Source organism: Lepidochelys kempii, chromosome 3 (assembly GCF_965140265.1).
Source record: "Lepidochelys kempii isolate rLepKem1 chromosome 3, rLepKem1.hap2, whole genome shotgun sequence".
NCBI classification, from domain to species: Eukaryota; Metazoa; Chordata; order Testudines; family Cheloniidae; genus Lepidochelys; species Lepidochelys kempii.
This window is the reverse complement of record NC_133258.1, coordinates 165207329-165229923: the sequence shown is the minus strand read 5'-3', so window position 1 is coordinate 165229923 and position 22595 is coordinate 165207329. Positions and strand designations below refer to the sequence as shown.

Here is a 22595-nt window from a genome sequence, read left to right as displayed (position 1 = left end):
AAAAACCCAACTTAAAGTAGCAGAAGAATAGCCATATGTACCAGTTTCCTACTGCCAGTGAAAACAGAACAGACCTGTATCTTAACATTTTGGGACTCACCTATGAGTTTTATGTTCCTGAGCTACCTTTTGAGTCAGATCTTCCAGGACTGCTTCATCTTGAGTCCAGTCCTATAAGAATACAAACAAGAACACTCTGTTTCTTGAGGGATACTAATCAGGAAAGAAACAAAGCAAAACACAGAACAGACACATTGTGATGGTGTATGTTTTAGGGTTGCCACATGTCTTTAAGCTTGCAGGACAATGAAGATACCTAATACTGATTGCAATGGAAATCTAGATTTGTTTGTTATTACCAAAAATTTTCTGAGGGCAAGGTACCAGAGCTTCAGGGAAAACTTGGCGGGGCGGGGGGGTGGGGGGATTGGAAATTTTAAGAAGATTGTTAATTCAAAACAAAAAGGGGGCTAGAAATTTCTTCCCAAATACAGAACAGAAAGACCCAACTCTTTTCTTTTAGTAACTGTTTCAAAAAAGGAGGATCAAAAGCTTTGCTCTTCCTTTAAGTGCATAGTAGAGTTTGCCTTGTGTTCTCAACACACAGTTGATGAGGAAATTGTTGTACATTTTGTAAATGTGCTAGTGTGTATATGGGAGGAATAATTCTGAAATCAATTGAGGCAGGACAAAGGAAGTTTGGTCATAAAATCAAAGCCAAAAAAAAAAAAAAAGAAAGGAAAATTAAAAAGTTACCTAGCAAAACCTCAAAGTGATTATATTTATATAAAAAAATACGCCTCAAGGCTGTGTGTATTGTATGTGGCTAAACTGCCTGTTTCTTGCTCAATGGAGCCTCCCTGCAATATTTGTTTCTGCCACAGAAAAATGTCAAAGTGGTATCACGCTAATGAAAAATGACATGGTACGTGCCTGTACACAGCTACACACCTGTGGGGTGTTCTAGGTACATATCTTTGTTCTTTTCACTGAAGAAATGCCATTTGACACATAATGTAGCCTCACAAGATCAAACAGTCCAAATGCAGCTGCCCCTCCCCCATTCACCAGCACACTGCAATAATGTATTTTTCAGCAAATCAATGTTCCACTTTGAGACCTCATCTACTCCTAAGAGCTGCACAAATCTCCTCACCGCTGCTCTAGCACTGGGGAGGTCTACAACAGTTGGCAGCGGTTACAGCACTGGTATGGGGGCGGGGGTTACCTTTATGTTACCTAACCCTGCCCGGGGAAAGGACGCAGTAGAATAGGTGACTCAATGCTGGAGGACAACATGCTCCAAGGGCTAACTGCTTCGGCTGGAAGTGGCAGCAACAATACCCCTCTTCAGCCGTTGGAGGATGTCTATGCTTGTGCAGCACCTAGAACAGTGGGGCCCTGGCCCATGACTAGGCTCCTAGGCACTATGGTAATACAACTAACACATAATAATACAATAGTAGTATTAGCAACATAAAAGGTAGGTAAGAGACAGCGTGATGGCAGGTGCAAAGCAGAAGTCAAACAACCTAGCCTAAACAACAACAGAGGGCAGGAATGGAAAAAGAAGGTATCAATCCAGAACACTGGATTCAAACTCCCTCAAACTAGGGAGAAGTTCATCCAAACTTTGAGACCCATCTTTATTTTTTCTATTGACAGAAAACTAATTGCAGTGTATTGAAAAAGCTCAGTAGGAGTGCAGTCTTTTGAAATGTGGGCACACAGTGGTAGATGCACTGCACATCTCTCTGTCCACAGTGCAGCCATAATCTTGCCCCAGGCTGTTACCCACAATATGATAAAAAATACCCCTCATGGAGTAACACCAAAATAGCTAGTAATAAATGAGAAAAAAAAGGCCTCATGAAAACAAGAATTCTGCTAGTCACTCTACATATGTTGCTCAGTGGAAGTTAAACGCCATCTGCCACGGCATACACAACATATGGCTTCTTACACTTACGTAGGCTCGTTATTTTCCCCCTCCACTTGCAGTTTTCTCTCAGATACTTCTGAATTCCCAGCACACAATGACTGACATTCAATTGCCATTTCTCAGCCACTCTTGCTATCTGATGAAAACACCTATAGCTTTACAACCCCTACACATTTAATTTCAACTCAGAAAGAACGTCAAGAACAGAGCCTGATCGTTGAAATTTTATGAAGGTTGAGCTCGTTAAAGTTATTCATTCTCCCATCAATTGCTTATTGCTATGGTGTCAAAGTAGCTGGTATCTTACCTCATTCTGTCTTATGGCAGCAATTTTACATTTCTCTGCAGAATTTATCAATGGACATAAAATAGTTCATTAAATATCTGAAAGATTCGATAGTTTCAGATTTAGATTTTAATAACTTTTACTGAACACTTACTGTGAGCCAAACCCTGAAGTCCTGATTCACCTGTTATTCAGGCAACAGGCTGATCCATATTGGTGGGAATTTTTCTTTAGTAAGGACTGCATGATTTGCTCTGTAAGTCTGCATTTGTTATATGAGCCAGACCTCACATCCCATTATTATTTACTGTTTTTATTGCAATACTGCCCACAGACTCCCATCAGGAATATGTTAAATGCTGTATAACTTTATACTTTGTTCAAGTAAATATATTTCTTCTACTGAAATCTGTTCCTAGGGGAGAAATAAGCATGAATAGAGCTCACAAAGGGTTAAATTTATGCTTCATGTAGTTGTTTAGCTAAATGTAGTTGGTAATAGTAAATGTAGCTGTTTAGCTAAAACCATATGAAACACAATCTCTTTGGAGGCAAAGCTTACTTTAGTCATTTAAAAATTTAGCACTAGCTCTTTTCATTGAACTATCAACACCACCACCTCTGAGGGATGGAGGAATTACTCATAGGAGACCATGAAATAAAGAGGGGAAAAAAGTAACTCACCATAGGAAACAGAACATATTCTCGGAGGAAATCATGAGATTCAAACTGATTATAGTCACCAAAATCCGCTGGAAAAAACAACATCACATTTACTCATATTACATAGCACTTTCCATGGATACTAAAGCCTCAATCCTGTGAACCTTTGACTCACATGCTTAACTTTAAGTGTGTGAGTTCTCCCACAGAAACCAAAGTGTTTGTAGGATTGAGGTCTTGAACACCAGTTTAAAAAACTATCTTTTTTTTTTTTTTTTTTTAATGTCCATACCTGAGTTAATGGTGTCACTAAAGACCAGTTAAAGACTGATCTGGGCACAATTACACAAGGATCCTCGCCTTTTTTTCAGTGCCCCACTCCTTGGAGCATGGGGATTGCTACTGCATACTGATGCCTCATTGGCTGCTGCCATCCCAAAAGAGATGGGGTGGCTTCTGGTAGGCATTTTGCTCCTCATAGCTTCCATCCTCCCCTAACACATAGTACAGTTTGGCCCTGAACATTTCATTCAGCCTTTGCTAAAACACCACAAAGACCTATGTGAAAGGTGCTAGATTTAACATCCCAGGAGGCTGAAATCCCTTGAAAATTAACCATATCAATGCAGAGCTTTAAGTAAACTTGGATTTTCCTTCTCATCCCAGACTGATATATACCAGGCTAGCCAAAAGTTCCTGCCATGGGTGCTAGTTTAATACTTTATTCCCTCATCCTGGCAATTCCCTCTCATTTGCCCCCCATTCTCTCTATCCATTAAGGAGCGGATACAATCTTGGCACTCACAGCACTGCTCTTAGTCACCCACATGCAACACCCAAAGGATTATTATGATTTAAATGTTCTTAAAATAGTGCAGTTTTGAAAGTGCTTCCTAAAAATTAAAATGCTTCTTCTGAAATACGCACACACAAAAACCCCAAACAAAAACCACCCCACACCCCAAAAAAGCCACGTCTAGATTTATCTATTTGCTAAATACACAACAGCTTATAACTAAAGAATGAACTTGCTGAAAAGTTATTTTATTTTAACTGAACCAGATCAAACCCCATCTACAATATACTAGTATTTAGGAGTTGGAAATCCCCACCATAAATCACAGTAGCCAAACATTCTTGCTAAGCTTCTAGACAATTTCACATAGTACAGGATGCCAAAAATGCTGTTTCGTTTTGTTTCACCTCAGAGTTATGTTTTAAAATACACAGGGAATCAAAATGGACATAAAACACAAAGTACGCAATTAAAAATAATTGAATATATTCCAAGTCTCTTTACAGGATCATGTGCAAAAGATAAAAGACAGCAACACAATGTCATGAGTAAGCAACAAAAATGGAAGTGTCAGATGCAGCTATCTATCATGATAAAAGATTATGCAGAAAATTCGCAACAAAAGAAGTGATTATTACTCAAACCACTTACAGAGACAGGAGAACGGACAAATATATGGTAAGCCACTGGAAAGGTCCCAAACTGAGACAGTGTAATCCAATTTGGTGTCTGTCCATCACCAATTCTTGGCCTTGTACTTTAGGAAAACCTCATTAAACCATACCGAAAAGTTCAAGGTGGACATATCTTTTCAATTATACTAAAAGATTTCAGGGCAATGGTCAGAAGAAAACATTAGGATTTCTTTTTTCCTTTTAGAAAAAAGAAAAGGAGTACTTGTGGCACCTTAGAGACTAACCAATTTATTTGAGCATGAGCTTTCGTGAGCTACAGCTCACTTTGAAGTGAGCTGTAGCTCACGAAAGCTCATGCTCAAATAAATTGTAAGTGAGCTGTAGCTCACGAAAGCTCATGCTCAAATAAATTGGTTAGTCTCTAAGGTGCCACAAGTACTCCTTTTCTTTTTGCGAATACAGACTAACACGGCTGTTACTCTGAAACCTTTTTTCCTTTTGTTTTTGAACACCCAATAGGACATTAAAATAGTATTTCTACCAGCGTTGGCAAAGATCATATTAACTTACTGAATACTACTACTCTTCACCCATTCAACAGCTTTCATCCTGGGCACTCAAAGTGCTCTAAACAGGTGGATATTAGTATTCCTAAACTGAAACAAAGAGTAAGTTAATGATCTAGCTTTCAAGGTGGTGAGCATCCACAGATCTCACCAACGTCAGTAGGGATGGAAGATGCTCAGCAGATCTGAAAATCAATCCACAAGAGACTTGCAAAGGCCTTTGAGCCCGTCAGTGGCTGTCAGAGGTAGCACACAAGTTCTCTACTGCTAGATCCTTGTTCTAACCACTAGACCACACAGAAATGGAAGTGCCAGAAGGTCACAAATTAAGCTCTAGAAAATTTCATTTCAGCAACAGAATGCTCTACAGATAAGCAGAGACAGGATGGTCATATGTTCAAATAGGTTTCAAAAATGTCTAGGGACCTGTTGTACCACAAAAATCTTTTAATTTTTGAGAAGCCAGTAACCATGTTATTATTTTAATAATATTAGCTATTATTTGTATGTACAATTACCTGATTTGAACATTTACATTTGTATTCTTTTCAGCAGGCACATCTGTTGCATCAAGTTTTGAAATTCTGCCTATTAAAGTCTGAGAGATGATATAACCTAATACACATTTATTTTTCTATATTATAGGTATACTTTTCATCTCTCTCCTTACTAGGCTAAGAGTAAAATCACAATAATAAACAGCTGTAATAACCACTATTACGTACTCTATAGTACTTCTGATAGGAAGTTCCCGCTACAGCAAAGTGAATTTTTAATTAAAGGCAAAATTAAACTCAGGTTGAAAATGGAATTACACTGAAAACAAAGTTTGAAAAACAGTCAGCTCTCATCATTTTACAAAGTAGTCCACTATTATTAGAAGAAGAATCTAGATTTGTTTGTTGTTAATTCAGAAAATCCAATGTTGGAGCTGAACAGTGCTTATATAGTACCTATGATCCCAGTCCATGATTCTACACCTGAAAGTAGAAGTAATTCATCAAAAGCCCAATCCTAGTTCTACTGAAATCAGTGGAAAGACTAATGATCCTTAACATGAATTGGGCTGGGCCTAATTAGTGTCAAATGAACACTTGGAATTAACTATAGAGGGCAATGTTGGAAGAGGACTAGCAGGTAATTTAACTTTACCTTGCACAGCTAAGCCAGCCAGCCGGATCCCCTGATCCAACGAAGAACGCAATCGACCATCAAGAACATCTTTTTTCACTTGTAGGTAATACTGATACCTGTGAATAAGTGAAACAACAAAACGAGACCCAAAGTTTATATACTTGGATATTTTCTACAGAACAAAGATTGCTGAAGACAGAACATTTTTAAGCAAAGGTTGTGTACTTAAATTCTACCGTGTATGTTGCAGATGCCACACATAGAATCCTAATTATAGCACTTTAAATATATAGACTAAAATCACCAGTGTGATCCCTATCAGGACCATTGTTCCCAACTGTACAAGAGAGAGAAATCAGAATTCCATTGTGTGCTTATTGGACCACACCACAAGAGTGACAGCTTCTGGAATTGCATCCACCCATAAATTCTGTAGGTGCAACTGAGGAACGTACATCCTTGTATGCAGTGTTGTTGTAGCCATGTTGGTCCCAGGATATTAGAGAGACAAGGTGGTTGAGGTAATGTCTTTTATTCGACCAACTTCTGTTGGTGACAGAGAGAACCTTTCTGAAGAAGAGCTCTGTGTAAGTTCGAAAGCTTGTCTCTTGGAACATACATCATGATATTCCCAGATCACATGCAACAGAATGAAATTAGTCTGGGAGGAAGGCACAGACAGAATATGGAGGATAACAGGAAATGGAATTAGGCTTGGTCTAAATTTATACTAGTACAACTGTTTCTGTTACAGGTTTGATTTTTACCAAGATAGTTAAAATGTGTACAATCCTTCTAGTGTGCCTTATAGTGGTATAGCTTATCCCCCTTCCTGTATGTACAAGAACAGTTATGCTGGTATAACTGCATCCACACTAGGAGAATTGTACTGCTTTTACTATACAGAGTTAAAGCAGTAATCTGTTCGTGCAGACAAGTCCTAACAGTATTAGAAAAGATTCTTGTTCAAACTGTAAGAGCAAGTAGCTCAAAGTGCCATCTGACATTTCTGTATGCTGCATTAATCTAATAAAACCTTTCACATTCTTCTAGAGTGAACTCCTAAATCAGAACAAATGAGATTCAGGATCTTGCCACTAGACAGCACCAAAGTTCTGATGAGACCTGCATTCTCAGGATTACAGCAAGAGTGGCAATACTATAATTTGATCAAGGCAGCATTTTCAGTGTAAAGCCCATTTTCATTTCCTTAGAGAAATTCCCCTTCGAGCTGAAATTTTTCAAGTTTACTTAAAGCCCAAAAGTTGAATTTTAGGTGAAGTAGGTGAAGAAAACCTTTGCAGATAATTTTGGGTTACTAGACTTAAAAAAATAAATTAAATCAAAGCTAAATTTTCTTCACACATTTTCTTGTGCTCTGGTAACTCACAACCAGTTTCATTTTACAAATTTTGATTTGGCATGCACATAAAGACTGAAGAAAATTGAAAGACTCCCATTAATTTCAGAGTGCTCTGAACAATCTGATTGTGAGAAAGGAAAGCTTGAGCCAATGAGAATAGCACACAGCCTCTCTGCTTGGCCTTTCTACCTCCAATCTCAAATTTCACAACTCTGGGATTGTGTGGCCTGGAATTCAGTTTACTGTGCAAAACATAGATAATCTGAAATTGCAAAAAAATGGCACCAGAGGCAGGCAGAAAGACTGCCAGACTTGCCTTTGACATCACCTTAAATGGAGGTAGGGTGACACTACACTTATAATTTCACAATCTGCACACTAAATGACTTGTAGTCCATGGGAGTTTTGCCACTGAGTTCAGTGGGGCCAGAATTTCAACCACAGTTCCTGCAAAAACTAGAGACAAGCCACACTGCAGAATACACAAACAGCAGAAAATATACGATGATACCACAGTACCTGCATCAGACGTCATGACAAGATTTTGAAAAGTAACTAGTGATTTTGGGTGCCTCAAAATTCAAGACCAGTGGTCCCCAAACTTTTCACTGTCATGCCCCCCCCCGCCCCTCTCTGTGCCCCCTGATCCCCAGAGTCAGGGCCAGGAGCAGAGTTGCGGCTCCAGCAGGGGGGGAGGGGGGGGAAGAGAGTCATGGACAGGGGTAAGAAGGCCGAGGCTGGGGCCACAACTAGGGTTGGGGCTGGAGCCGGGAATGGAGCTGCAGCCAGGGGCCGGGGCCAGGGTCATGGCCAGGCCATGGTTGGGGACTGAGGCTGGTCCAGAGCAGAGATGGGAGTGGAGTGGGGCTGGGTGGTGTTCCCTCCGTGCCCCCTGTGGGGGCTGGCCCAGGCCCTGCCGTGCCCCCCTGAACATTCCTCCACGACCCCCTAGGGGGCACACCCCACAGTTTGGGGACCTCTGTTCTACGTGTTTAACTTGCAACACCTTTAGAAGGCTTGATTTTAGGAAAGTTCTTAGCACCCACCTTTGTGATAACCAGGTTCCTTTATAGTATCTCACACTGAACACCCAAAAATAGGGACACCCACAAGCACGAGTCACTTTTTAAAATCTTGACCTGAATGTTTTTTACAGCACCTGTATAAGGCACTGTGTTGTGCGGTGTTGAATTGTATTAAATGGATAGCATATATTAAACCTGACTGGCTGCTGCTGGGTCTGGAGATTGCTTATTAGTTTATTTTCTAATATTTGCCAATGTTCCCGATATATAAGCACCCATGATAAAAAGAAAGAAATCCAAATAAATAAATAAATAAATAAAGCAGTAGAAATGTAACACCTACCAACCTTATTGAAAATACATACTGTTAACTCAGTATTTATTAGAGTATTCCCTTGTACTTCCCCATATTTGCTGTAGGAAATACTACAGATATGGAAGTTAGCTAACTGCAATCCTTAGTTGGGGGGCATGGATCAGTGTTCACGTCATGCTCCCCCTGTCAGTACCCAGCCTGGGCCGGGCAAGCTAATGATCCAACCAGCGACCAAATTTGGTGATGAATCCTGATCATGTGCCACTTGAGGCACATTGGGTACATGCTAAGAATCCTTATTTAGGCTCTGTTCCAAAGCCCATTGAAGTCAATGGAAGGTGGACTTTAGATCACACCCTTGGCTATCTAACGTATCTGTCAAGTTTTTAAGTACTGTCACTTTATAGTACTCTTGCACAAAGAGTTAAGTCATAGCTGCTTATGTTATTTCTACTAGGTGGTCACCATTTTCTTTATAAACCCTTATTTTCAGAATTTATAACTTGATCATAAACGTATGCTGTGGGCTGAGATTTTGGCATGCAAGGGCTCAACCTGGAACAAATTATTTGTTTATATTTACAAAACAAAAGGTCTGCTTGGACAATTTTCAGCCAATCATTTTTTTCTTTAAAAAAGGAAATTAACTGGCTCGGGATGGGTACAATTCCAAATATAGGCACTGACTCCATGGGTGCTCCGGGGCTGGAGCACCCATTGGGAAAAATTAGCAGGTGCTCCTCACCCACCAGCAGCCAAGCTCCCCCCTCCTCGCCTCCCCATCCCCGAGCGCGCCACGTCCCCACTCCTCCTTCTCCCTCCCACCCTCCTCCTAACAGCTGTTTGGCGGCGCTTAGGATTTTCTGGGAGATAGGGGGGAGAAGCGGGGACGCAGCACGCTCAGGGGAGGAGGAGGTGAAGAAGAGGCAGGGCAGGGGTGGGGACTTGGGGGTGGAATGGGGGCAGGGACTTTGGGGAAGGGGAAGAAGGGGGGTGGGGCGAGGGCGGTGCAGGGTCGAGCACCCACCAGCCAGAGGGGAATTTGGTACCTATGGTTCAAAAGCCACTTTGTTAATTTTAAAAAACACGTGTGGCATCCCCACTCTTTGATCTATTTTAAAGGAATATGAACAGCTAAGTTTAGGCCCAAAATTCCAGTCTTAGCTTTGGTTGGTGGTTGATTTTTATTTTTAAAGGGGGTTGGTTGTTGGGGGTGGCTATCAAAAGCTACCATGAAAAAAAAATGGCTATCTGAAATTAGCAAAAAGTTATAAACACAGCATTTTCTTTTTGGGTGGAAAACATTTGCTTGCAGGAGAATAATATGGATGCACAACCCCTCCAAGGGTACAGTAGAAAAATGTAGCCCTGACAGGAGCAGGGTAAAATCTAGAAGCCTGCTACAGTTGGGAGAAGCTTGTTGAGATTGAGAGATAATAAGGGGCTCCTACATCACCTTTGCCATGGGAATCATGGGAGCTCTTTGGACAAATGTTGGGACTGTTGCTGGGTGCCGACTCTGGTTCTATTCCAAGATAGGGGATGGTCATACTCCAACATGCAGAGTCCCTGGGAAATCACCAATTCCCTGACATCACACTAGATCATATGTGTTGTGAGGAAGAAGTCGTGGGCTCCACTTTCTAGGAAGGGGTGGAATAGAGGAGAGACTCCACTACCGCTCCATAGGTACAAAGCTCATCCATGCTGCAAGGCCATGGTCTGGCTCTGTGCCCGTTCTGCAGGTGAGTCAGCCTATGGCCCATAAGCTGTGAAATCCTTAGGGCTCCTTCATATGAAATTATATTAATTAAACCTTATGTCACTAGCCAAGATTATGTGTTTTTTGTTTTAACAGAAATTAAATATTCACTTAGAATCCTAGGTGAATAAAACATTTTTTTTAAATTGCTTAAATAAATATTCACTTCAGAGAAACTGTCTCAGAAAAGTAGATAAAAATATGTATTTTATAAACTTTCAACGTTTTATATGTTGGAGAAATAAGCAAATAAAATAGACAAAAACATGTTTGCTCATTGCTACAAACTGTTACACAAGATGGCAGAAATCAAGAAGTTCACAGTTATGAAGCCCTGGTTCAGAGTTATGGGGAAAGGGGAGAGAATTAAAATATGAGTTGAGAACTGAGCTTCAATCTTCTTTGCTAATTTTGGGTTAACTTTTGAGCATAGTTTTTAAAGTTTAATAAAGTCTACCGCTGTATGCCAGCCTGTAGTTAATTCCAAGGGGAATGGGAGTGGACAACAAGTCTGAACAAAACCATAATTACAAGGATATAATTTCCCACAACTCCATTAAGCAAACACAGAAAACATTACGAGTATATTTGTTTCTGTTGCTTCATCAAGTGAGTCCCGTTCTTTAAAAAGACACAAAACTGCAACAGATATCAGAAAGTATCTGAACTTTGTTAAAATACAAAACCTGCCAATAACAATATCAATCAGTTAATACCACAAAAGAGAAAAACCAAATGAGCTTAAAAACGTGGAAAAAGGGTGCAGGCTTAAAACTTCATTCCATGATACAGAGACTGTCTTAGCTAGAGCTCCGTATATCTTGAGAAACTCCAACTGACAACATAATTTTTCATTGCAAATTTAGCACAGCATATATCATCGCTATCTTTCATATTGGTTTCATTGTCATGTTTGTTTACAACATTTTTGGTTTAGTATTCGTAACATGACTTCACCTACTGGGATGCTTCAACCACCACACTCTGTCTGATGCATAACCGGTGCCCCTATTATAACAAGGAAATAATTAGGTTGCCCATTTGTTTTAGACTTTTGTTATTTTGGGTGGTGGACTTCTTAAATCTCAAAAGCAAAGTAGGGACAGGCATGGTGAATATTGGAGGAGAGATTATCCTGAGAAGTTTATGGGGGCATTCAAAGATAGCAGGGATGTGAGTCAGTCCTGCAGAGCCATATCAGTATTGGGTCCTTCCCTTTTTTTGCTACAAACCCCCAGATAGAACTCTGTAAGGAAAACATTGCATTCAAAGCACTCTGTTGATCTCTGCTTCTTGGGAGGAGGACAATGTAACTGCTGCACATATAGCGTACTGCCTCCGGTTGACAGATTTGGTTAGCAGGGCTCATGCTCCCTAAGCTTCAGAGCCTAAGCGCCAACCCAACTTGCAACTTCAATTCACTGTCTACACTGCTATCTTTAGAGCAATGGTGCCAGCCCTGTTGGCCCAAGACCATTCACCTGGGTTCGGAGGCTTGCTTCGGCGGGCTATGTAGACGTACTTATGTAGACGTACACTGCAGACAGAACCCAGGAACTCCAGTGCCAAAAATACAGCCCTTATATTTCAACTTAAACCAAATGAATATTTCAAGACTTGTGGTGCTTATAAACGGGCATTGCAGTAAGACTAGTGTAACGCCAACAGACCCCAGTCGTCAGCGAGCAGGATCGAACCGGGGACCTCTGGAGCTTAGCGCATGAGCCTCTATAGCATGAGCTAAAAGCCAACTGCCTGTTAGCTAAGGCTGTAGAGCAGACTCATTAATCTCGCCCTCTAAGTGTTCCCAGTGCCACTAGCTGGGACAGAACACCACACCCAGAAGGTGTGTGGGTTACACAAGTGCTGGAGAAGAATGGGCATTGGACAGAGGAAGCTGTACAAATCACTCAGGACCCCTCCCTCCTCTTTCTGGCTTCCAGTCCTCAGGAGATGCTACAGCAGATCTTCTATACTGTGCAAGGGATTCTCCCCAAGTGTGCGCAAATATTTGACATAGGAATAGGGCATCCCCGTAACATACATATTCACCAAGTTAGATTCAAAAAGAAAAGAAATCATGAAGAATGTTTAACTATCCAACTGTGAAGAAATGAAAACAACATGATCAGTGGCAATCAGGCTGCTTTCCTTTACACTCCTGCAACATTTGTCGGCAACAGAGAATCTAATTTCTTTGGTTAAGTCACCTAAAGAACAATAAAATATATTATGTACTGAAGGGATTCTATGATCTGTAATGTACTTTGAATATTTCTATTGTACTTGCCTCCAATGTGCATCAAAAGTGTGGGCTTCTTTGCCAGACACCTCAGTTTTGGAGGGCTGGCAAATGTTATTTCTAGTTTTTTAAAAATAAATGCAAGTCTGATTTTGCTGGGAATTTTTGCCAAGTATAAATAAATATATTAAAGAATGTTTTAAAAAGAAAGATTTTCTAAATTTGATTACATGAGATGTATTTGAAAAACAATGACAAGTTCTTGGTAGTAGCTTACAAAATGTGCATTGCTTACTCAAGAGGTACAACGCCTTTAGAATTGTCCCTAATGATGTAATTACTAGATTGACTAGCAGTTTTTAATAACTCATTAGGTACTTCTTTGGAGCCAAGCCGATCTGTTAGGTAACTGCTAAACTACATAGTTTTGTTTTGTTTTTTTAAGGGAGGAAAGAAGAGAATGGCTGTAATGTTACATAGAAGCAATCAAAATCATTAAGAAAATGGAGGGAGGTAGTTTGGCCACCAGAGGCACAGTAAAGGATTTTAGCATTCAATCCTTCCGCTCTTTTACTGTTTCAGTATTTTTTAAAAAGTGATTAGATCATAATACAGACCTATCAAATTAGTAACATAATAAGCGCCACACTGGATCAAAACACTGGTCCAGCTAGTCAAGCATTCTGTCTGAGAGTGGCAAGTATCACCTTCTTCAGAGAAAGAAACAAGAAACCCTGTGTTGGGCAATCATGGAATAGCCTGCCTAAAAGGGAAGTTTCTTCTTAACAGCACGCTTACATCCCTCGGTAGAATTATTTTTTAAATATCAGCATCTCCAATATGGATAGTCTTGTTGTCCATACCATTTAAATTGCTCTTGAAATCAATTATATCTTGTGGCAGTGAGTTCCCCAGGTTGAGGGTGTTGTGTTTTTTAAAAAGTATTTCCTTTTTTTTCTTTTAAATTCATCTGTCTTTTATATTTTCATCTTCCATGCTGATTCAATCATTGGACTACATGCTGAGAGTGCAAAGGAAGGTGCTGATGAGAACTGACTGAAATGGTGAATCTCTATAATGTAGACAAATCTCCACCAGTCTGAGGTGATACCTATGTGAAAGAGTTTGTGGTAAGACAACAGCATCCAAGAAAGGGCAATAACTTTTCTTCACTGCAGATAGGTTTTGAAATAATAATAGAAAAAAGGGAAATGTTCAGTCCTTTCAGGCATCCAGATACAACCTTCAGCATATTAGCATAAATAGTGTTACTATCGCGTTATGATTTCTGGTCCTGGATGTGCTGAAACAGATTTTAGAAGCTGTAATTCAATCAGTATAGTTTAATTTAAAGGCACTTTAAAAATAAAAATGTATGTATTGATGATTTCATGATAGGTGAGAGTATGGCAAGCCTTCATCCCTGCCACTGGAATAATTTAGATTCTGATAACAAAATACCAGAATAACTCTAACTTGCTCCACTGGAATTGCACCAACCAATCTACCAATGGAAGCCTGAGGCTTCTGGATACTAATGACAGTCATTTATCTACTTGTGGTAGAATATCAAATACAGTAGCTGTGTTTCACTAAAGAGTAATATTTTGGAAGACTGTCATTTAGTGGAAATCTGCCACACCCTGCAACGGGGGAAAAAAAAACAAAAAAAACAAAAAACCCTCAGCAGGCTAGCCAGGAAAAACTGAAGGAAAATGAAGAGCCAGTACTGTACCCATCAGACTCCTCCCTTTAGAAACTCAAGCTGTCCATGCCAACTTTTAAGTGCAGTCATAAATAAAAGGTTCCTGGGTCAGAAAATCCTGGAGCTTGAACAGCCTCATCAAGAAATTCCAGGTTAACTGCAGTTGACAGAACAACAAACCCTGGCAAAGACAGAATCAGAATCACCTTCTAGAGCTGGGTGAAAAAAAATACACCATAACATTTCATTTTGTGAAATTAAAAAAAAACAAAAACAGCTTCTGGGAGTCTTTGGCCCTACCTACTGATACAAAAGGTCCTTGCTGGGCCAGGATTATTCCCATGACATCTGTTCACAGGACCAAAAGGGAGGATAGTTCAAATACACAACTCCTATCACCTACCTCTGCCTACTTCAACTCTTTAGAGGCATCTGTTTGCAAACCTGCTATTGTAACTCTTCTCAGAAGGGCTTTTTCAGGGTCAGTTGGGGAATTTCCTTGGAATTCTGGTTGCATCTCCAACCCTTAAAGCTGAGAGGATCCACTGGGTCAACCCTCTCCCGCAGGCTAGCAAATATCTCATGCAGTAAATCTGCCAACTGGACTTTGAGGAGGGGAACCTCCAAGCAACCAAAAAACTATCCACAGTTATAGGAAAGTGGCCTACTGAAAAGGAGATTTGTGTGGGGGATAGCAGAAGATGAACGACTTCGATTAACAGAGATGCCAACTTCACAGAGAGTCACATTCCATTCATTTCAGGGGGTGTTTTGTGGGCATATGTTCAGATAATATAAACTGTTAGCTGACCTACTCATATTGCCAGTAGCAATAAGAAACATATGCAAAGACAAGTTACCAGACCAAACTGATTCAAGCTCCCAAAAAAAAGATGCTGAATATTTTTCAAATTGAGACCCAGCTACAATATAATCACTTATCTAAAGGCAGCAGAATGTGAAAACCCTAGCACATTTAATTAAAGTTATATTCTAATAAAAAAATAGTGCTGTACTGCTCATGTTACTTGCAAGCCCCATTTGCTCAATTTACTACTAAAAAGTTGTTCTTATTTATGCATTCTAAAAAAGACTGCCAATCCAAATTTCAGATCTACTGTATTTTGTTCCATGCTATACATAAGCACCACCAGATTACAAACAAAAACATGCATTTCAGGCATCATGGGCCCAATTCTGCTCTCCTACTACTGTAAACCAGAAGTAATTCTAAGGAAATCAACAGAGTCAAATTGGTGTGAGTGAGAAGAGAATCAGGCATTCAAGAAAGAAAAAAGTATAGACATTGGGATTTGGAACTGGATTTGAAATTTTTCTTGTGTAAACTGCTAGTTCAAATCCAGCCAAACTCACTGGGGATCAAAAGTTGTTGCCGTTTGGTGGTCAATGTGAATTGAATTGCTAGTGAAATTCCTAGTAGTCAGACGCCAATCATTATCACATTCAGCATCTTTGCTGGCTGTGTTTGGAAGTGAATTGTGGCTAGGTAAGTGGTGTAGGGCTTTGGTTGTGTGGAACATAGGTTCACCTTCTGTGGGGAGAGAGGTCTATATAGTCTGGATAGCTTCCACCTCAGTAGATAGGGGACCAATCTCTGTGGCGACAGGCTGTCTAGAGAGGGCTAAACCAATGTATCTCAAATGTGGCCACTGTGGCTATGTGCAGCCACCAGGGGCTTTTCATGCAGCCACGACCTTCTGGGTGGTGATTTGGGTTGTGGGGAGGGAAGAAGTGGCCCCTCCCCTGGGGCTGCCAGCAGGGGCTGGGTCTTGCCCCATCTGGAAACACAAACACTGGCGGAGCAGGCAGCCAGTGAGTTCCCCACCGTCCTGGGGACAGAGGGGTCGGGCTCAGCCCTGGCATGGCAGGCAGCAGGCTCCAGCCACAGGGCTTCGGGCACCATCTCCAGGCCCCGGGGTCCATTCCCAGGCCCCATCCCCTGGGCGCAGGGCTTCAGGCTCTGGCCCCTGGCTGTGCGGCAGTGGGCTCTGGCCCCATGCTTACCCCCACCCCATCACCCCTTGCCTCCGCTGCCTCCCTCAGCCCCCCATCCATTCACCTATTACCCTGGCCCTCCTGTTTCCCTACGCACCCCCCATCCAGGGCTTAATTTGTCCCCTGGCATGCCGAGGCTGAGTAAGTGTGCTATGAAAAGTGATATTTGTATGTTTGTTAATATCACTTTTCACAGGAGACTTAGTAGGTAGCTGGGTGGTTGTGAAAAGTGATATTAACATACAAGTATCACTTTTCACAGCAGCAGACTTACTAGCCAGCAAGTCTAAAATAAAAAAAACAACCAAAAAAGTAAAAGAAACAACAACAAAAGACAAGAATGGGCAAAGCACCTTATTTGTGTTTCTATTCTGTTTAGATTCAGTAAAGACTAGAGTCAACTGTACATTATTTTTAATACCGAGTCTTCACAAAACCCCTAAAAAAATAAATTACAATGATTTGGCCATAAATGTGCATATTTATTTGTTTTTCCTCTGAGGCGACCAAAAAATTTGTTGAGAGAACCCCGGGGCTAAACTAATAGCAAAAGGGAGGGTAAAAAGAAAAAAGATAAGAGGACTTAGCACAAAATTGAGATGCTGAGAACAAATTTAATCAAGAAACTACGAAGAGAGGAAATTCCTGAATTGCCTATACACCAACACTAAGAGTGTGGGTAAGAAACAAGAGGAACTGGAATCACTCATTTATGAGCGTAAATTGAGTCTAGCTGGCATTACTGAAACCTGGTGGGATGATTTGCATAACTGTAATGTTAAAATCAATGGTTATAAAGCTATTAGGAAGGACTGAGTTGGCAAAAGGGGGATGGGGAGTAGTGCTCTACATAAAAAATGGCATTACCTATTTCCAAGTCACTGATAACTCAGAAGAAAATTATCTTGAATGATGATGAAGCAATGTCTTAACAGATAAAGCACAAAATACAGTACAAGTTGGTCTCTGCTACAGACCACCAAATTACACTGAGGAACAGGATGACTGCCTGCTTACGCACCTATCTATAAAGTGAAGGGAGAGGGGGGAGAACTGTGTGTAGGGGTTGCTGTTTAATCTCACAAACCCAAACACCCTTGTCACACCCCTTCCCCAAGGCCCCACCCCGCTCACTCTATCCCCCCTCCCTCCAGCACTCGGTCTCCCCCACTCTCACTCACTCTCTTTCACCGGGCTGGTACAGGGGTGCAGGCTCTCGGCTAGGGGCGAAATTTCCAGAGTGTGGGTGGGGACTCCACGCTGAGCCTGGGGCAGGGGTGCAGGAGGGGTGTGGGGTGCCAGCTCTGGGAGGGAGTTTGGGTGCAGGAGGGAGCTCCAGCTGGGGCACAGGGTTGGGGTGGTCTCTCAGGGCTGGAGCAGGGGATTGGGGTGCAGGAGGGGGTGCGGGATGCAAGCTCTGGGAGGGAGTTTGGGTGTGGGAGGCAGTTTGGGGTGTTGGTTCCAGGAGGGGGCTCAGGGCTGTGGTGAGGGAGGTGGTGAGGGCTCCAGCAGGGCGGCACTTACCTTCGGTGGCTCCCGGTTGGCAGCATAGCGGGACTAAGGCAGGCTCCCTGCCTGCCCTGGCCCCACGCTGCTCCCGGAAGCGGCTGGCATGTCCCTGCAGCCCCTGGGGGGGCAGGGGGCTCCGCACGCTGCCCCTGCCTGCAGGCACTGCCTCCACAGCTCCCATTGGCCGCAGTTCCAGACCAATAGGAGCTGCAGAGTCGGCGCTCGGGGTGGAGCAGCGTGTGGAGACCCTCTGCCCCTGCCCCGCCCAGGGCCGCAGGGACGTGTCCGTCACTTCCTAGAGTGGCGCGAAGCCAGGGCAGGCAGGGAGCCTGCCTTAGCCCTGCTGTGCCACCAGACTTTTAGCAGCCTAAAATCTCCCAATTTGGCTTCAGTAGCCGCTGGAAGATAGAGCCCGATTCCGGGAGACTCCAGGTGAAACCGAGAAGGTTGGCAACCCTAACTGTGTAATCATGGGGAACTTTAATTTGAGTGTCATATGCTGGAGATCTCATGCTGCCAGTACTTTAACGTACTTGGAATTTCTAAATATTATAGATGACAATTTTCTAACTCAAAAAGTGCTGAAGCCAACACAGGGGAATTCTATATTTGACCTTGTCTTAATAAATAAAGAAGAACTGATCACAGAACTAACGGTTAATGGTAGCTTAAGTAGAACTGATCTTGACTTGATCACATTTTACAATGTGCAAGCAGAATAAATTCCAGAACAGTTATTTATATACTTGGTGATTTAATAGGGACAGTTTCATAGAGCTGAAAACAATTATGAGCCAAATCAATTGGGAGAAAGAATTGAATCAGAAAAATGTGAATGATAATTGGGAATCATTTAAGTATATGTCTCTAGATGCCGAAAAGCCACAACCAAGGAAGAAAGCTATGCTGGTTAAAAAAACAACCTCGTTTAGAGGGGAAGTAATGAGCATAAATCAAAAATTAGGAATTGTAGAAAACTGATAAGGGAAGCCAAGAGACACAAGGAGAAATCTATGGCCAGCAGAGTTAAGGACAATAAGAATAAGTTTTTTAAAATATACTAGGAATAAAAAGAATCTTGACAATTGTACTGGTCACTTACTACATGGAAGTGGTAGCATTATCAACAATAATGCAGAAAAGGCAGATGCTCAATAAATACTTTTGTTCTATATTTGGGGAAAAACAGATGATGCAAACTCATCGTTTATGCCTTCCATTTCACTAGTATCTCTGGAATATATTAAACAGAAGCTACTGAAGTTAGACATTTTTAAATGAGCAGGTTCAGATAACTTGCATTCAAGAATTTTAAAAGAGCTGGCTGAGGAGCTAGCTAGGCCATTAATGTTGATTTTCAATAAGTTTTGGCACACTGGGGAAGTTCCAGAACACTGGAAGAAAGCTAATGTGATCATTTTTTTTAATGTGTAAACAAGATGACCCAGGTAATTATAAGCCTGACATTGATCCCAGGCAAGATAATAGAGCAGCTGACACAAGTCTTGATTAATCAAGAACAAAAAGGGGATAATGTAATTAATGTAAATCTATTTATGGAAAATAGATCCTGTGAAACTAAATTTTTTAAATGAGATTACAAATTTGTTTGACAAAAATAATAGCGTTGGCGTAATATAAAGACTTCTGTAAGGCATTTGACTTAGTACTGCAGGACATTTTGATTAAAAAAATAGAACATAAAATTAACATTCATTATGTGTATTAAAAAATGGATAACAGGTCTCAAAATAAAACTAAACTGGGAATCATCAGAGTGGATCTGTTTCCAGCGGTTGCCACAGGAATTGGTTCTTCGCTCTATGCTATATAACACCTTTGTCAATGACCTGGAAGAAAATATAAAATCATCACTGATAAAGTTTGAAGATGACATGAAAACTGTGAGAGTGGTAAATAATAAAGAAGACCGATCACTGAATCAGAGTGATCTAGATCACTTGGTAAACTGGGTACAAGCAAACAATATGCATCTTAATATGGCCAAACGTAAATGTATACTTCTGGGAACAAAGAATGTAGGGACTTACAGAATGAGGGAGTCTATTCTGGGAAGCAATGACTCTGAAAAAGATTTAAGGGTCATGGTTCATAATCAGCTGAACATGAGCTCCCAGTGTGATTCTTTGGCCAAAAGAGCTAATGCAATCCTGGGATGAATAAACAGGGAAATCTCGAGTAGGAATAGAGAGGTTATTTTAAGTCTGTATTTGGCTCTGATGAGACCTCTGCTGAAATACCGTGTCCAGTTCTGGTGGTCCACAATTGAAGGATGTTGATAAATTGGAAAAGGGTCAGAGAAGAGCCACAAGAATGATTAAAGGATGAGAAAACATGCTTTATAGTGACAGACTCAAAGAGGTCAAACAAACAAACAGAGAAGTTTATGGGGCAATTTAAATTACAGTCTGTAAGTACCTACATGGGAACAAATATCTAATAATGAGCTCTTCAATCTAACCCAGAAAGATATAACATGAAGTGGAAGCTAGATAAATTCAGACTAGAAATAAGGTATAAATTTTTTTTAACAGTGAGAGTAATTAACACTTGGAACAACTTACCAGGGTTCTTGGTGGATTCTCCATCACTGACAATTTTTAACTCAATATTGGATGTTTTCCTAAAAGCTATGCTCTAGGAATTATTTTGGGTAAGTGCTCTGGCCTGTTCTATATGAGATGTCAGACTAGATGATCCCAATGGTAATTTTTGGCATCAGAATCTATGGCCTGGTCTACAGTACGTGATTATTTTGGAATTAGCTGAGTTAATTTGAAATGAAACTGATTCCGTCCACACGACCAAACCAGCTTTTTCGATTTAAAGGGCTCTTTAATCTGATTTCTGTACTCCACCTCAGCAAGGGGAGTAGCGCTAAAATCGAGATCGCAGTTCTAGGTTACAGGTACTGTGGACTCAATTCAACGTTATTGGCCTCCGGGAGCTAGCCCAGAATGCTCCCTTGTGACCGCTCTGGACAACACTCTCAACTCCGATGCACTAGCCAGGTAGGCAGAAAAAGCCCCAGGAACTACTGAATTTCATTTCCTGTTTGGTCACCATCAGCACAGTCCACCATCACAGGTGACCATGCAGAGTCCACCATCACAAGAGACCACGCAGGCCTGAATTCGCAGACGAGCTCCAGCATGGTCCGAACGGGAGGTACTGGATCTCATTGCAGTTGGGGAGATGAATCTGTTATGGCAGCACTACGTTCCAAAAAAAAAGAAACAAATACATACACTAAAGTCTCCAGGACCATGACGGAAAGAGGCTACTACAGGGACACAGAGCAGTGTTGTACAAAAATCAAGGAGCTCAGGCAAACGTACCAAAAAGCCAGGGAGGCGAACGGGCACTCTGGGTCACAACCCCACACATAAAAAGAAAAGGAGTGCTTGTGGCACCTTAGAGACTAACCAATTTATTTGAGCATGAGCTTTCGTGAGCTACAGCTCACTTCATCGGGTGCATACCGTGGAAACTGCAGAAGACGTTATATACACACAGAGACCATGAAACAATACCTCCTTCCACCCCACTGTCCTGCTGGTAATAGCTTATCTAAAGTGATCATCAAGGTGGGCCATTTCCTGAACAAATCCAGGTTCTCTCACCCCCTCACCCCACTCCAAAAACCACACATACAAACTCACTCTCCTGCTGGTAATAGCTCATCCAAAGTGACCACTCTTCCTACAATGTGCATGGAAATCAAGGTGGGCCATTTCCAGAACAAATCGAGGTTCTCTTTCCCTGTTTGCTGTAGAGGATGTTGATTAAGAATGAGCCCTCAAATATGGATACTCTCATAAAAAACCAACCTTCTACACAAACTTCCTCGTGGCTGGATTTTACTAAAACTAGACAAGCCATTTACAACGCACACTTTGCTTCTCTACAAAAGAAAAAGGAGACTAAACTTTCTAAACTACTACACGCTACAAGGGGCCACAGCAATGGTTCCCTCAACCCACCCAGCAATATTGTTAACCTATCCAACTATACTCTCAGCCCAGCAGAAGCAGCTGTCCTATCTCGGGGCCTCTCCTTCTGCCCCTCCACCCCCACGAACATGATACAGTTCTGTGGTGACCTAGAATCCTATTTTCGACGTCTCCGACTCAAGGAATATTTCCAAAATACCTCTGAACAACATACTAATCCACAGAGGTCTCCCTACCAACACTACAAAAAGAAGGATTCTAGGTGGACTCCTCCTGAAGGTCGAAACAGCAGACTGGACTTCTACACAGAGTGCTTCCGCTGACGTGCACGGGCTGAAATTGTGGAAAAGCAGCATCACTTGCCCCATAACCTCAGCTGTGAGGAACACAATGCCATCCACAGCCTCAGAAACAACTCTGACATCATAACCAAAAAGGCTGACAAAGGAGGTGCTGTTGTCGTCATGAATACCTTAAATAAAAACCAGACCAAGCCGTCAAGAACACTATCCCCGATAATGTCATGGCTAACCTGGTGGCTGAACTTTGTCCTTACCCATAACTATTTTACATTTGGGGACAATGTATACCTTCAGATCAGCGGCACTGCTATGGGTACCCGCATGGCCCCACAGTATGCCAACATTTTTATGGCTGATTT

General features: G+C 41.5%; 1 protein-coding gene across 2 annotated transcripts in view; it reads right to left on the bottom strand.

Annotated features, from left to right (window-relative positions):
- The window catches only part of PTPN14 (protein tyrosine phosphatase non-receptor type 14), a 181799-nt gene that overhangs the window by 56633 nt on the left and 102571 nt on the right, over positions 1-22595 (bottom strand). For both annotated transcript variants that reach the window (XM_073338921.1, XM_073338920.1), the window contains 3 exons: positions 6041-6138; positions 2913-2980; positions 101-171 (listed from right to left, as the gene is read on the bottom strand). In XM_073338921.1, coding sequence (XP_073195022.1) covers positions 101-171; positions 2913-2980; positions 6041-6138 — 237 coding nt within the window. The remainder of the gene's footprint in view (positions 1-100; positions 172-2912; positions 2981-6040; positions 6139-22595) is intronic.